The sequence below is a fragment of the Physeter macrocephalus genome, chromosome 19 (assembly GCF_002837175.3).
Source record: "Physeter macrocephalus isolate SW-GA chromosome 19, ASM283717v5, whole genome shotgun sequence".
In the NCBI taxonomy this organism is placed as follows: Eukaryota; Metazoa; Chordata; class Mammalia; order Artiodactyla; family Physeteridae; genus Physeter; species Physeter macrocephalus.
In genome coordinates this window covers 12,538,217-12,550,293 of record NC_041232.1, presented here as the reverse complement: position 1 = coordinate 12,550,293, position 12,077 = coordinate 12,538,217, and the positions used below count along the sequence as shown (strand labels likewise).

Genomic DNA, 12,077 nt, shown 5'->3' with positions numbered 1-12,077 from the left:
TTTATATTTGTTCCCCCCCCCACCCGTGCCCCTCCCCCGGATATCCGGTTTTATGCTGATTTTGGAGGGAGTACATTTGTATGACGAATGGAAGTCAATTTCAGTGGAGCCTTTGGGTAGAACTCAGACATCCAGGTGTATCGGTTTATGTGCCTGTGAGTGACTAGCTCTGTGTTAGGAAGGGAATATCATGGACAGGGTTATGGTAAGTGAGGGGACAAGTATGAAATAAGTATGAAATCAGATGGACATTTTTACCTGCACCTAAGCTTGCATGTTAATGTTTCTCAGGGGTAATTCTTATGTCCAATAGGCATCTACACCAAGACATACGTAAGACCCACACACCTAAGCGTATATCTAGCAAACTGTGCGTATCCTTTGCCATCGTATTTTTGGAAGCTATGGTGATAAGAGCAAGAATTAGGTAGTAGTTAATCTGAGGTGCAAGGAATGGGTTTGAGCAAAAAAATTTTGCTGATAAAATACCAAAGCCACCTTTTTCTTTTTTTTCTCAGGGTAATTTTTTTATCCTGAGCTCTTGGTGGAACAGTGCTGTCATGGAATAGGCATTAATTCAGCCCTGATGCCACACCCTCATTGTCTTACTGTCTTCAGTATATTCAGGGGCTGCCTTCCGTCACCGGGTGGGTGGGAGGTACAGAAAGCGGGGTAAGGATTCCCCCCAACCCTTTTAAAAATGATCGAATTTTTACTTAACTTTTTGAGAATTCCCCTCTCCCCCTTTAAAAAATGATTTATGGTCAATTGGGTTGCATTTTGTTGTCATAAAACCGGAGTGAGAAAGAAAACCCCACTAGGTGATGGGCTTTTGGACTCAGAACTGGCTTGAGGAGTACACATGTTCAAGACTGTTTTCCAAAGAGATTTTTTATTCTTTATTGCAGTATCGTTGATCTACAGTATTGTGCCAATCTCTGCTGTTTTCCAAAGAGATTTTACAGATGTTTCTACTCATTCTGAAGAGTTAATTCAAAATCAGAAAGTTGTAGGAATGGGTACAGTTAAAAAAATGAAGGAGGAGGGAATGTGTATACATAGAAATACCCAGACATATTTTAAAAGTTTTAAGATTGATTTTATTTTTTGGAGCAGTTTAAGGTTCATAGTAAAGTTGAGTGGAAAGTACAGAGAGTTCCTGTATACCCTCTGTCCCCCTGCATGTACAGCCTCCCCTGCTCCAAGCATCCCCACCCAGAGTGGGACATTTATTACCGTTGATGAACCTACATTGACACATCATCACCCAGAGTTCGTAGTTTGCGTCAGGGTTCACTCTCGGAGTTGTAGACTCTGTGGGCTGTTGTTGTTGTTTTTGGCTGTGCCATGCAGCTTGTGGGGTCTTAGTTCCCCGACTAGGGGTGGAACCCGTGCCCCCTGCAGTGGAAGCGTGGTGCAGTGGAAACGTGGAGTCCTAAGCACTGGACCGCCAGGGAAGTCCCTAGACTCTGTGGGTGTAGATAAATGCATAATGACACGTCTTCACCATGATGTATCCTACAGAATCGTTTCACTGCCCTAAACATCCTCTGCGCTTCTCTCGTTCATCCTTCCCTTCCTCCTAACCCCTGGCAACCACTGATCTTTATGCTGTTTCCATAGTTTTGCCTTTTCCAAGATGTCATATGGTTGGAATCACATAACATTTAAAAAATGTTAATTTTACGTATATATTTTATTGTGAACACACACACACGTAGTAATTTTATGTTCATGGTAGAGTCTTGGAGTTAGAAGGAAACTTTATAACACCACCTCTTCCAGAAAACCGAACAGACCAGAAGGCTTGCCCCCAGATGGACAAATTATGGGTGCGTTCATTGATTACGCCTAGTTTCGCAAAGCAACTACTTGGTTTCTCAAAGTCTCTAACGATACTACTGGGGGTAGAGGAGATAGTTTTGTGGGTACTTGAAGATGATGGAATCACGCAAAAAATTGTTCTTGCTCCAATTATCTATCTATTCACTTATCAGAGAGGAGTCTTATTTCAATACCAGTTTATGATAAATACTTCTCTAAAAGTGTCGAATTTCCCCTTGCAACAAAGAGAAGGCAGGCCTTAGGTTTGGAACTTTCCGTGGGTACCAGTAGAGGGAATTTTTTTTTAATTTAATTAATTAATTAATTTTTGGCTGCATCGGGTCTTAGTTGCAGCGTGTGGGATCTTTCGTTGCAGCGCGCGGGCTCTCTAGTTGTGGTGTGCGGGCTTAGTTGCCCCGTGGCATGTGGGATCTTAGTTCCTCGACCAGCGATCGAGCTAGTTCCCCGTCCAGGGATCGAACCCGTGTCCCCTGCATTGGAAGGCGGATTCTTAACCACTGGACCACCAGGGAAGTCCCAGTAGAGGGAATTTGATATACTTACTTTCTTTTTATCGACTAGCAAGTGATTCCACTTTGATGTATAGAGAAGTGATATAATTATTTTTATAATATAAATTTAAATCAAAAGTGGTTTGATTTAAATAAAAAATATTAAGCAGACCAGTGAACAGGGACTATATCGATATGATAATGATGGTGAAGGTGACCTTTGAATGACTGGCCTCTGATGAATGCTGACCTGGTTTCCATGAAATGATTTGATATATAAAAATTCAGTTCACGCACAGCGTTTAGGAAATACTTCTGGCAAACTCCATAGGGTTGCAATCTTTTACCTAGACCTGCTACTGTACGCTCACGCTAACAGAATATGTGTTGATGGTTTCCATGAAGGTTCTGGACCTTGAACCAAAGACCCTGTTCTATCACTAAGTTTTGTAGAGTGCAACAAAAATTTCCAAGAAGAGGGCTCTCTCTTCCTTACCTAGACAATTTTTTTTTTTTTTTGGCCTTACCGTGCAGCATGCTGGATCTTAGTTCCCCGACCAGGGATCGAACCCGTGCCCCCTGCAGTGGAAGCACGGAGTCTTAACCACTGGACCACCGGGGAAGTCCCTTTACCTAGACAATTAAAGAGGTTTGAAGCTGTTTGGTAGCTATCATATATGTTATAATTTTCTATGTTGGTCTTTATTTAATTAGACACCATTTTCCACCTGAGCTAGAAAACTGTATCTGTGAAACTATGAAATGAACGTGAAATGAGACATAGTAGGATTTTGAGAGCGATAATCAAAACCTTCCCGATGGAGATTGCCACGCTGTGGGAAGTTGACACCGTGTCAACATGGTACAATTTTCCAAGGAGCAGGGGGTGCACCGAGTGTTGAGGCCAAGATTGTGTTTGAAACACAAAATGCTACGATTTAGGAAAAAAAAAAAACACGCCGCTCCAGCCGGAATGATGCAGAGTAGGACTCCAATGAATGGGCAAACTGAAACCAGGTTTTCTTCCCCTTTTAATTACAATCTGATCTAGGACATTTTTCAAAGCCTCCTTTCGAATGAAATGGTGGGTCCCGTTGATGTGACTGGCTTAACTTGCTTCTTTGGGTCGCCAGAGGTTGCGTTTCCATGACACTTATTATTAGCCGGGTCCCGAGGTAGTCTTGTAACAATCAAGTGAAAACGGAACACTCTCTCTCTCTCTCTCTCTCTCTCTCTCTCCCCTTCCTTCAGATCACCCAGTTAAAGATTGAAAATAATCCCTTTGCCAAAGGATTCCGGGGCAGCGATGACATGGAGCTGCATAGAATGTCAAGAATGCAAAGGTAAGAAAATGGTGTCCTCGGTTCCCGCCTCTGCACTCGCCACCCCCACTAGTAACACAGGTGAGCCAGCAGCACCAGGAGAGCAGGCACAGAGAAATGGGGCCCTCTTTGCCATCAGGAAAAAGGAGAAGGAGCCTCTTCACTCCCACTTTCTGGTAACCCTCCAGGTGGTTTCCTCTATCAGGCAACGTGGAGCGCGTAGCTTTAGGGGAGAGCATGTCGGAGGGAATGTGATGGTCTCCATCTGTCTCGGGAACAAAAGCTACAATCTTGTCCTCTTTCTCCCTCAAGTGAAGTCCGCTCTCTCTTTCTTCCCATCAGTCACAGCCGATGAATGATGTTCTTTTTGGCAACAGCTCTTGATAAATGAAAGGGAAGTTAATGGCTTGAGTTCCTGGGGGTGATATACAGACAAAGTTGACACCACGTGGTGTCCCAGGCATGGGGGGATTGGAAGCTGGTGATAAAAATTGCTCAGTGTTTTTACATATCCTGTGGTCACGGTCGCTGATATGATGAATAGAAGGGGATGTGGAGAGTGGGAATTTGGTCTGATTTGAAAGGATTGTACAAGCGTTGCCAATTTTGTTAAATATTCTCTCTACCTCTTGGTAGAGTTCCAAAATAACTTACCATATGGCAAGAGAATTAGGAGTACATCTTGATCCCTTTGACCAAGAAAGTTTTTTTCTTCCCTTTTTGGTGGGTTTAGTATTTCAAAATAAAATGAGTTCATTTAGGGAGCTTTTCCTTATCCCTTCTGGAAGACACGAAAAGGGAGAGTTGGGCAAATGGACGGATGTAGTCGTTCAAAGGAGGACAAGAGACCTAAGAAAGAGAAAGAGAGAAAGACCGCAGCTTTGTGGTTTGAACATTGGGTTTAGAAATACGTGCCATGGAAATTGTTTTCAGATAGCGGGCTTACCAGATCTAATTTTGCATGCTTTTAAAAAATAAATATGCCATTATCTTCAGATGGGACACGAACACCACACTCATATGAATTCCTGCATTCATAACTGGTTTCCTTCACAGTTGTGGATTTGTAAGATGCTTTTTGTGGCGAAAATAACCAAGTTCTTAAACGATTATTTAGAAACATTTTTGGCTTTACGTGTCTACATTTGGGAACTGGAGTTGGGCTTAATCTATGGCCGTTGGAAAAGTTGACAACAAAGACCACTTAAAGGTGAAAGAGGCGAAACTATTTTCAGCCGTAGGCTCGGGATGCCAAGTTTTTATTTCTATGGTGTCTAAACCCCCATCCTATCCTGATGGTCGTCTGTCATCGCAGCAGCTTCGCCGTTGATGGACAGTCTCATCTTGGTCCTCCCGCAGGTAGGGGTCCAGGCTGTGCAGGTAGGGACTGGTTCCAGCCTGCAACTGAAGACCTTCTTCCCTCCCCCACTTCTTCCCTCCTTCCCACAAGGTCAAGAGCAGGTGGGATCATGGGTTTAAGGTGCTGTGAATCGCCCCCTCAATCTTACCCAGTCACCAGGTCCTGTTGATGCTACCTTCTTATCATATCTCTCAAGTCGCCTCCTTTCTCCATCCAGGCTGCCTATTCCAGCCACCACCAACCTCGCCTGCTGCAGCCTCCTAACCTCTTTAGACCTGACGTCAGCTCTGTTCCCCTCCCGGACGTGCTCCAGGCAGCTGCCAAAGACATCTTTGTACAACGCAAATCAGACACGCTTACTGCACAGCCTAGAACACTCCCAGGCCTCCTGTTGCTCTCAGGGTCAGGTCCAGACTCCTTGGTGTGGCTGACCACGCCCTTCCCATCCAGCCTTGCCACGCCCCCTAGCTTTGTTCCTCACCAGCGTCCCCTCTCCCTTTCAATCATGCTGAAGGAGCTGCTCCAAGTCTGTCTTCTTTCCATTATTTTTGGCCCTTTGAGCACCACAGTTGGTCTGCCTCTGTCTTTCTCCCCTCCTCTTCCATCTCCTGCCCATCACTAAAGCCTCCTTGTAGCTGCTTCTTCCTCCAAGAAGCTTCCCCTGGCCACAGACTGCGTAGTCAGGGTGTGTCTATTCCCAAGAGCCCTCACTGCTTTCCTTTGTCAGGCCGGGGCCCTGTGCTCTGGAAGCTGGCTGGGCAGATGGTGGACATCAAAGGAAAGGCAGGTGGGGAGGGACAGGTGTTTGAGGGCTCACATGTCAGCGATCCTGGGGCCCCTCTATTACAGCTCTGAACAACACGGCTGGTTAGATATTTAGGCAGATGACTGCACTTTGGTCTGAACAGGCTTCCCTAACCATCCCCTAGTTACTGCAGATTGGCTGAGGGGTCCTTTCCGGGTAGGCCCTTGGAGATGGGAGGAAGGCAAGGTGGTTGGTCCTCAGGAGTCAGTGATTGACGTGTTGGATCGAAACTCTCAGCCTCCGAGCCACGTGTGTCTTTGTGGCCGCGTTAGGAGTTGCGCTGGGGAACAGGGAGTGGACAGGGTCATGCGCCCAGTTCTCTAGAGGTGGTCCCCGGGGAGGAGGGGGAGCGAAGCAGAGAGGCTCCGATAGGCTTTGGAGTCAGACAAACCTGGGTTCAGTCCTTGCTCTGCGTTCATCGGCATGTGACCTCAGGCAAGCAGTTTCAGCCCACGGAGCCTCAGTATCCTCATCTGTAAAATGGGCATAAATAAATACAGCTTCCCCTTTCTGGGGTTCTTGTAAGAATTATATGAGAAAATGCCTGAAGAGTGCTTGGTTCCTAGACCAGGCTCCAAAAAATGATCCAAGCTGGGGAAAACTCCTTATGACTCCCAGTTTTGCCCTTGTTCAGAATTTATTCTGGGCTGTGGTCCCAACTCCCAGCTCGCGGTAGGTAGTGACAAGTGGGGAAGATGGCTCTCCGGAGACGGCTGTGATAACAGCCTGGCTGGAACGGCAGGCTCACTGTTGATCTTGTAATCCTGTTTCCTGTCCCCCACACACCCGGTGACAGCTGGCTCGGGGAGCAAAGCGGGAGGAATGAAATTTCCTTTAATTCCAACAATCGGATGAAGGGAGAAGGGTGGCGTTAAGGAGGGTTGAGCCTTCACTCGCAGTGATCCCACATAAATAACGTTTGGATTAGCTTGGCCAATGTCTGGGCACTCGCCGCCCCCTCCTCTCTCTTCACCCAGCGGTCTGGGTTTGGAACATGCAGAGGGTGTCATAGTTTTCCAACACTGATGTGCGGTCTCTAGTTACAGAAGTAGTAACCGCTTATTCTGAAAATGGGGGCGCAAAGGGAAAGCACAAAGAAGACAATAAAATCATGCCACAAATCCTGCCTCTGGCCGGCTGGTTAAAATACATGCCAAGGTTATTTTGAAAGGTTAGTCTGTGGCTTAAAAACTTCTTATCCCTAAACACCAATATTTCCCAAATTGCAGTGCCCCCTCCCCGGTGAGAGATGAGATGATTTTAGAGGGTGCCGACAGACACACAGTTGCATCGGGCTGATTTCATAGACAGTATTGCTTAGAATGCGACTAAGTTTGTTGTTTTTTTTTTTTTTTTTTGGCCACGCCGTGCGGCATGTAGGATCTTAGTTTCCCCGATCAGGGATTGAACCTGCGCCCACTAAGCGCAGAGTCTTAACCACTGGACCTCCAGGGAAGTCCCCGAGACTAAGTTCTAAGGAAGGAAAGGAAAGAGGAAGGGAGGGAGGGAGGGGGGGAGGAAGGAGAGTTAAGGCTGATTATTTAAGGAAAATATTAACTAAATGGCAGGACAGCTGGTGAACCTTGTCAAGGTGATATGCGCATCGCAGAAATCTGGGAGTTGCACCTAAATAAATGCTCACCTTAATGAGAAAGTGTGGGAGCTTCACTGTCAAAGGCGAACAGGAACTTCCTTGGCCTATGGGGCTAAGGCCAGGGCCCTGGGGCTGGGGAGGGCACCTTTATGGAGAGGATGGGATCCAGGCATTGCCCCAGCAACGGGATTTGAAACTGTTGGGAGGAAGGGTTTTCTGGGTTGGATCAGGGAAGGAATGGACAGGGATCTACCTGTCTTGGGCTCTGGAGGAGGCGTCAGACCCTAAAGATCTCTGAAAGCCGGCTGGTGTGGGAGTATGACAGGGAACACTGTTCCTTAGAAGCGTGGGGTTCTAGAGGTAGAAGGGATCCTGGGAGGTGGCATCTGGTCCAACCTTCTTCCTTTTGCGGAAGGGGAAACTGTGGCCCAGACACTCTTTTATTTAGTTTTTGATCTGTTGCTTGCTTCTTCAGCTAACACACATTCATTCAGGGCTTACTGTATGCCAGGTCCCGGGGATGCAAAGGTGAATTCATGCATCGAGGGGCAGGGTCCACTGATGGTAAAGCAGGCCCTGGAGCTGGGGTCCAGGCTATCACGCTGATTAGCCCCGGGGCTCCCCTACTCCATGGAGCTTCTATCTCCTCATCTGTAAAATGGGAGATAATTATAGAGCCTACCTCCACAGCTGTTGCAAGGATGAGATGAGGTAATGCGGGTGTCCTAATTACTATTGCCACGAAACAAATTACTGCTAAATTTCACACGGACCGGCCGCGAAGCCCCGCGCTCTGAGCTGTGCCATCAGCTGTGTGTGTGTGTGAGACTAAATCCAGGACAGCCAGAGCTCTAGCACTTCGCTTCCGACGCCTCCACAGCCCACTCAAGGGGGAGGAGGTACAGGCAGCCTCGGTCCTTCCATGGGGAGCTCAGAGGCCATGACAGTGCTCCAGATTTCATCCACTTGCAACCTGCTAGCCCTCAGGGATGCTCCCTCAGTGCTACTTATGGTGGAAAGATCAGGCATCACCTGCTGTCACTGTGCATGAGGTGAAGCAGGAGGTCCCAGGGAAACACTTTGGTTTAGTTCAGGATTTGCGGGTTGGGAATTTGGGAAGGACGCCTATGGGTAGTTGTTGTTGCTGTCTGGTGTTGGTGGGGACGGCAGGTATCTGAAGGCCAGACAAGGCTGGACGTCCAAGATGGCACACCCCATGACCCGCAGTTGACTCTGGCTTTTGGCTGGGAGCCCATCTGGGTTGTCCACTGGAGCGTGTGCATGTGACCCGTCCAGCATGGTGCACTCAGGGGAGTCAGACCCCCTCCGTGCTGTCAGGCTGCCCCTGGAGAACCACAGGGCCTTTGCTCACTAGACCTTGGGGAGCTGTAGTGTCTTTTCTGCCGCGTTCTGTCGGTTGAACGGGACTCTGAGGCGGCCCCAGATTCCAGGAGGAAGGGCAGGGATCCTTCCTCTAGATAGAAGGAGGGTCAAGGAGTGTGCTCCCATGTTTTAACCCTGCCCCAGTGTGCCCAGGAGCGCCCGGCACGGCCCCTGGCCTGGAGCGACCCTGGATCATGCTAGGTGCCGAGATGGGATCCTTCCCCTCGTGAAGCCAGAGGCCAGGTTATTGCCAGTTAAGGTGCAGAGGCCTGGCTGTGAGCTTTGTTTCTTTCGGATGGAGAGGATCCCCCACCCCCCCGCCCCGCCAGCCCGCCACTGGTCTTTTTGGAATGACAAACCCCAGAATCGGAACAAACAGCAGCAGAGTGCTTCCTTGGGCACGCAGAGTGGCCGTGAGCAATGCCTGGTCTCTGCGGCATACACAGCATTTACCGAGTATTATTGGGAGGCTAGCAGAGTGCAGCAGTGGTGGCTTCAGAGCTCTTCGTGGGAGAATTGCGGTTGCCTCTACTTCCTCAGGTTTTTACTGGACTGCCGACACCTCGGCAGGAAGTCATCTCCAGAGCTGGGGTACTTGGAGTCTCTGTTTGGCTGGCCTGGATTTTGAGCCCCTCAACCAGAAAGCAGATAGAAAAGCTTAGAAGCCAGGATGTCCCAGGTAGAGCCAATAGGTTGGTTTTTGTCAGCCCCAGGCAGTGGACGTCTCTGCCCACCCACGTGAGAAACCCACCGATGTCCCCCACCTCTGCAGTGCATGTCACCTCCTCCTCTTCTACCATTAGGGCGGGGCTTCTTAATCACAATCTAAGATCCCGTTGGAAAACCTGATTAAAGCAAGGAACGTTGAAAAACTCAAAATAGATAAATGGAAAAAAAATGTCAAAGAATTTCAGGGGATTCCTGGGGTCCGGGACCCTTCATTAGGGGTTCCTGGAGTGTGTCCCAGTGTTTCATTATGAAAAATGTAAGACATATAGAAAACATGGAAGAATTGTATGGTGACCACCCATATGCCCACTGATTAGGGTCTGCAGTGAACATTTTGCTATATGTTTGCTCTGTCACATATCCATCCACCAATCTGTCCATCCATCCATACACCTACCAATCTGTCCATTTATCTATCCATCTATTGATTCATACATACATTTATTCTTCCACCAATCTATCCCTTCACCAATCCATCCATCCCTATTATTTTTTTTTGGATACATTTCAAACTCAGTTGCAGACATGAGTACCTTCCATCCTCGTGTAATTCAGCGTGCATACCGTTAACTAGGATTCAGTGTTTGTTCGTGATTCTCTATTTCAGGTAAAATTTACATACGGTGAAATGCACAACTAAGTGCGCCATTCACTTCCTGACAAATACCCACACCCGTGAAACCCAAGCCCGTATCATGATATAGAACATTCCTTCCCCCCAGAAAGTTCCCCCATGCCCCTTCCCAGTAATTCCTCCTCCACTTCCCCACCAGAAACAGTCAATATTCTGATTTTTTTAAACTGTAGGTTAGGTTTGTCTGTTATAGGATTTTATATAAAAGGAATCATACAGTGTTTACCCATTTGCTTGAGGCTTTTTCCTCCTGGGTAGCTTTTAAAACTCCCAATGTCCAGGCTGCACCGCAGAGCAATGGCATCAGTATTTAAAAAAACATTCCCCAGGTGACTGCAGGATGCAGCCAAGTTTGAAACTCACTTCTCTGGAGAGATTTCCCTATCTCTACCCATCCCCACCTTAAGCCCTGTCTCTCAGCTATCCCATCATAGTGGCTAACGTTCTCACACTAGGAATTTGTTTTCTTAGAGACCCATTCCCCCATAGGTGTTTTTTGGTTGGTTGGTCTTTTTTTTAAGGGGGAGAGGCAGACTTTTTTTTTTTTTAACATCTTTATTGGAGTATAATTGCTTTACAATGGTGTGTTAGTTTCTGCTTTATAACAAAGTGAATCAGTTATACATATACACATGTTCCCTGATCTCCCTGTGCCATGCGGCTGCTTCCCACTAGCTATCCGCCCTACGTTTGGTAGTGTATATATGTCCATGCCACTCTCTCACTTCGTCCCAGCTTACCCTTCCCCCTCCCCGTGTCTTCAAGTCCACGCTCTAGTAGGTCTGTGTCTTCATTCCCGTCTTACCCCTAGGTTCTTCATGACATTTTTTTTTTCTTAGATTCCATATATATGTGTTAGCAAGAGGTAGACTTTTATATTAGTCCACAGAACATTTAGTATTCCTGCAGAAGTGGCTGCTTTGGGGTGACTTTGTCAAGGTCATCATTTCACTGGCGGTCATTCTGCATATGACCAAGGGGCCCCTGTGCTTCCTTTCGGAACACAGGAGGCCTTAACACAACCCCTTGAGTACAGGAAGCAGTTTCAGAAAGGTCCCTGTCCCAGATTAGTCCGGTCCCTCTGCACTATGGCTTCCAGAAGGACCGAGGCCCAGCCTCAGAAGGCATCCTGAACCTTCTCATCCCCCCTCCAAAATCATTGAAAACAAAACAAAACTAAACTAAACTAAAACTAAAATCAGTACAGTATTAAGCTCTTCAATTTAGTACTAGATACCTGGGAATACTATCTGATGTACAATTACTAAGAGCCCGCCACAGGTTTAGTTTGCTTTGATCTTTCATGACTGTAGCTTCACATCCAGCTTTTACCTTGGGGCTCACAACTCAACTGTGACGGAGGCCTTGTTATCCCCATCTGCAAAGGGAGAAACTGTGGCAGAGGGAAATATCCTGAATCATCCACATAACTGGTCCAGGACTTTTCTCTTGATTCTGGAGCTGCTTCTGTAGTGTTACTGAAAACCTTTTTTGTGACTCTCAGACCCCTTCCGAGTAACCAATGCAAGTATGGACCTCTCCCTAGAAAAACTGACAAGCTCTACTCATCTGAAATTAGGGGTTGGGGTGGGGGGGCGATTCATAGATCAGTTGAAGCCCTTGCAAGGTAAGAACTTCTGCTTCAAAACATAACTGTGTGGTTTATAAGCTCGTGTTTATTGAGCACTGTGTCCCAAATATATGCTAAGCCTTTCCAAATATTGTATCATTTGACCATCCTGAGAGGCGGTGAATCTGACATTCCCATTTTACAGACAAGAGACTGAGGCTCAGAGAAGGGAAGAATTTAGCCAGCCCCACAGTGGCCAAGTTGGTGGCTGGGTACCAAAGGAAGGTACATCCACACAGCCTGACTTCGGAGCTGCAACTTGAAATGACCACCCTGGTATGAAC

At 47.2% G+C, this 12,077-nt stretch overlaps 1 protein-coding gene across 1 annotated transcript in view; it reads left to right on the top strand.

The window, feature by feature from the left end:
* Positions 1–12,077, top strand: part of TBX5 (T-box transcription factor 5) — a 44,353-nt gene that overhangs the window by 15,298 nt on the left and 16,978 nt on the right. The window contains exon 7 of the mRNA XM_007104624.3: positions 3,588–3,679. Within this exon, the coding sequence (XP_007104686.1) occupies positions 3,588–3,679 (92 nt within the window). The remainder of the gene's footprint in view (positions 1–3,587; positions 3,680–12,077) is intronic.